At 34.9% G+C, this 3,854-nt stretch overlaps 1 protein-coding gene across 1 annotated transcript; it reads left to right on the top strand.

Annotated features, from left to right (window-relative positions):
• The first annotated feature begins 2,206 nt into the window (after positions 1–2,206).
• LOC105311400 (olfactory receptor 4A15-like) lies at positions 2,207–3,169 on the top strand. Its single transcript, XM_011387380.2, has one exon. The coding sequence runs from the start codon at positions 2,216–2,218 to the stop codon at positions 3,167–3,169; it is 954 nt and encodes a 317-aa protein (XP_011385682.1). The 5' UTR covers positions 2,207–2,215.
• The last annotated feature ends 685 nt before the right edge of the window (positions 3,170–3,854 follow it).

The following is a 3,854-nucleotide window of genomic DNA, read 5'->3' as shown; positions in this document are numbered from 1 at the left end:
TTGAATATGTTAGAGATTTGAAGAATTTCTCAAATGATTAAAGTAAATATGTATATTTTAATAAACTATAATATTGATAAAGTATAGAATTCTGTATGATTCCAAGTCAAGTTAATAGTTGTCAGTAGCTTAGAGTAATAATTATGTTAATAAGAACATTTTTAATAGTCAAATATTAATATTTCTTGATCACTTAAAATGCATAAGGGACAATTATAGATTGTGGAGATACAATTATTAAGAAGATCTGTTTATTATCCCAACAGATGACAGGGGAAGCACAGCTATAAACAAGTGTTGTAAAGACTCAAGAGGACAAGGTGTTAGAACCCTCTACTGAATGCTCAGACAACACCTGTGAATTGTGAGTACTTCGTTTCCATGATAAATGGAGATATAGCTTTATGATTCTGAGGGAAAATATTTAATTATGTATATATGCAATGAAATTCAAGGAGCCCTGGAGATGGAATGCCTTTAGGCAGCTCGTCTCTTCTACTGATATACCCTAAAGTTTACAATTTGACTTTCTCATTTATCTTTGATCTAGAAGTATAAAGATTCTGAGAGGCAGGTCTTAGTATTGATGCTAAGTTATGTTCCAGTTCACCTTCACACTGACAGCTCAGGAAATCTGAAATTACTCTACTCCCAACTTATTCAGGTCCCCGAAACCAAACGTTACCAATCTCAAAGCGTATTCCACTCAGCTTATGGTCCTTGCTGGGTTCTATCTACTTATTCTAAGTTATGTCTCATTTTCTCTCTCTATACTTTTATTCTTCCACTGATGGTAGAGTACCAATTGCCTGTCTAGAAGCACAAGTCTCTTAGAATAATCTTCAGCCCTTCAGAAATGATGTTCTACAAATATAGATGCTGAAACAAAGCACGTTTAAAACAATTCTTTTAAAACAAAGTTGCTCACGTTACAAGTAAAATTGGCCATGGGTAATATCTGAAAGGACCAACAGGTGATTTATTTTCCTCAATGAGAATGAATGTCTTGTATTCCCCTAGACTCAGATAACCAAGAACTAACAATGTGAACAAAATAACTGGTTCGATCAATTGATTAATAATCAAATAATCCTTAATACCTGTTCTACTAGCAAAAGTTTTAGCATGTCACTTAGGATAAAAGTTTCAATGATAAGAATTCATTGATTTCTTCAAAAACACAGACATTGAAAAGATTATAACCTTTCTAATAAGAATTTGAGTTGGGATGTGATTTTTCCAAGGTGACCGAGCCAAATTAAACAATATTTCCAGGTTTGTAGTATAGAATTCTTTCCACCGTACCATGATCTGCCTAAAATCTTTACTTTGGCATTCTGAATTGAGCTATGGTTAGCAAAAATCATTTCTAAAAAATTTGGAAAGTAAGAAAATGTCTAATTCATTTTCATGCACTTAGATTTGCATATATCATTTTTTCCCTCCAATAACCTTGGTTGTAATAACTTTTAATTCAGTTTTTTTTGTTTGTGTGTGTGTATGTTTGTGTATTTTCAAACAGAACATTACTTTCATTGTACTTTTTTGACTGGGAAGAATTTAATAACAATTATTTCTGCTCATATGCTCTCTTATGTGGTTTAAAATTCACTTTAATTAAATAAAGTTTAATAAGCATTTAATAAATACTCATATTGTGCCTGGTTCTTTAATTGCTATGGGTGCCTTATTCCTCAGTTTTTGGAGCTCATAGTAGTGTAACTCGGAAAATCAGCTAATGTTTATGTAGCCTATGATTTTATGCTCCTACACTAAGTATTATTTAAAATGATAAATAAAGCTATTAGAGATGAGATTGCTTTCAGGTAGGTCTCAGAAACCTAATAAAATTTAAGAAAACAAGGTATGATATATAATGTAAAAAATACAGTCTTTGTGAGAGATAGTCTGGAGAAAGCAACTTTTCTATTGTGCAATAGATCATACAGATTTGCACACTCACATATGTCTCCCAGTTGGAATACTGAGGTCTCATTATATTTGAAGCAAGAAATCTGTGAAAGTAAAAGGAATAATTGTGGATGAGATTCTAAACTCTCATTTTCTAAAGAGTTACTCTGTGTGAGGCCCTGCGGCGCAAATGTGATGTAAGACATCACATTTTTGACGTAAAGCTTGTGATCTTCTCAAATTCATTATTGGCTCTTTTGTTGGCAGCCTCTGACACCTGAGTTCCATACCTGCAGAAGAACACATGGAAAACAGGAACAATGTGACAGAGTTCATTCTCCTGGGGCTTACGCAGAGCCCTCAGGGGCAAAAAGTTCTATTTGTCGCATTCTTACTCATCTACATTGTGACGATAGTGGGCAATCTGCTTATCATGGTGACCATCATGGCCAGCCAGTCACTGGGTTCCCCCATGTACTTTTTTCTGGCTTATTTATCACTTTTAGATACTGTCTATTGTACTGCCTTTGCTCCCAAAATGATTGTAGACTTGCTCTATGAGAAAAAGACTATTTCCTTCCATGCTTGTATGGCTCAAATCTTCATAGAGCATTTCTTTGCTGGTGCTGAAGTCATTCTTCTGGTGGTGATGGCTTATGACCGGTACGTAGCCATCTGTAAACCTCTTCATTATTTGATCATCATGAATCGGCGGGTATGTGTTCTTTTGCTGCTCGTGGCCTGGACTGGAGGTTTTCTGCATTCACTGGTTCAATTTCTCTTTATTTATCAGCTCCCTTTCTGTGGCCCCAATGTCATTGACAACTTCCTGTGTGACATATACCCCTTATTGAAACTTGCTTGCACCAACACCTACCTCATTGGACTTTCTATGGTAGCTAACGGAGGGGCAATTTGCACTGTCGTCTTCTTCATTCTCCTAGTTTCCTATGGGGTCATATTACGCTCCCTTAAGATTCACGGTTTAGAAGGGAAACGCAAAGCCTTCTACACGTGCGCATCCCATGTGACTGTGGTCATTTTATTCTTTGTTCCTTGTATCTTCTTGTATGCAAGGCCTAATTTCACCTTTCCCTCAGATAAATTCGTGGCTGTTGTTTCAACTTTCATTACTCCTATGTTGAACCCCTTGATCTACACCCTGAGGAATGCAGAAATGAAAAATGCCATGAGGAAGCTTTGCAGTAAGTATGTGGTCTCTGTTGGAAGAGGGCCGTATCCTTCATGCAGAACATGATACTTATTTTTTGCACTGAATCAAGGAATACTTTCACTATCAGTGATTACACTTAAAAATAATTTCCTTTGAATTATTTAGTCTTATTTTTTTGAAACAGCCACATGTAATAGTCTTTATCTGAGCGAAATATATTATAGTCTTTTGAGAGCAAGAGACTTGCATAGATATAATTACTTATATAGATAATCATACTCTCAAGATTCTTCAGTGAACTTTTTTTTATTTCAGGTACTTGTTAGTGGAGTATGGTACCTTCCTGTTATAGAGAAATGTGACCTCTTAAAACTTGGTCCCTTTAGTCCAAGAGTGTAACATTTTAAAAATAAAAAAAAAGAGATTGTTAAAAAGGATAAATCTATGAGACAGGATTTATCCTGAACTACTAAGATGAACTATTAACTTCATACTGTGATGGTTGCCTATAGGTGATTTTGTACATCCTGGTCAAGTTTTGGACTGAAAAATTAAATTGGTTAACCCATTCTGTACATCTAGATCAAATGTTCTCCTCCAATGGTGGAAATACATATTTAAGTCAGTCATATCACAGTAGAGCCCAGAGTCTGGCTACATTAAATTAACTCTTTGGGTATGTTGTGTAAAAATGCAATAAATGTGAAATGTTTTGGGAAAATATTGTTTTATTATACATAACAAATACATTTCTGATTCCCTGTCAACT

The sequence above is a fragment of the Pteropus vampyrus genome, unplaced genomic scaffold (genome assembly GCF_000151845.1).
Source record: "Pteropus vampyrus isolate Shadow unplaced genomic scaffold, Pvam_2.0 Scaffold1000003783, whole genome shotgun sequence".
NCBI classification, from domain to species: Eukaryota; Metazoa; Chordata; class Mammalia; order Chiroptera; family Pteropodidae; genus Pteropus; species Pteropus vampyrus.
Note: the sequence above shows the minus strand (reverse complement) of the source record. Positions and strands in the feature narration are given on the sequence as shown.

Excerpts from the sequence above, each read along its gene's own strand:
- LOC105311400 (XM_011387380.2), top strand. The coding sequence starts at position 2,216 with ATGGAAAACAGGAACAATGTGACAGAGTTCATTCTCCTGGGGCTTACG.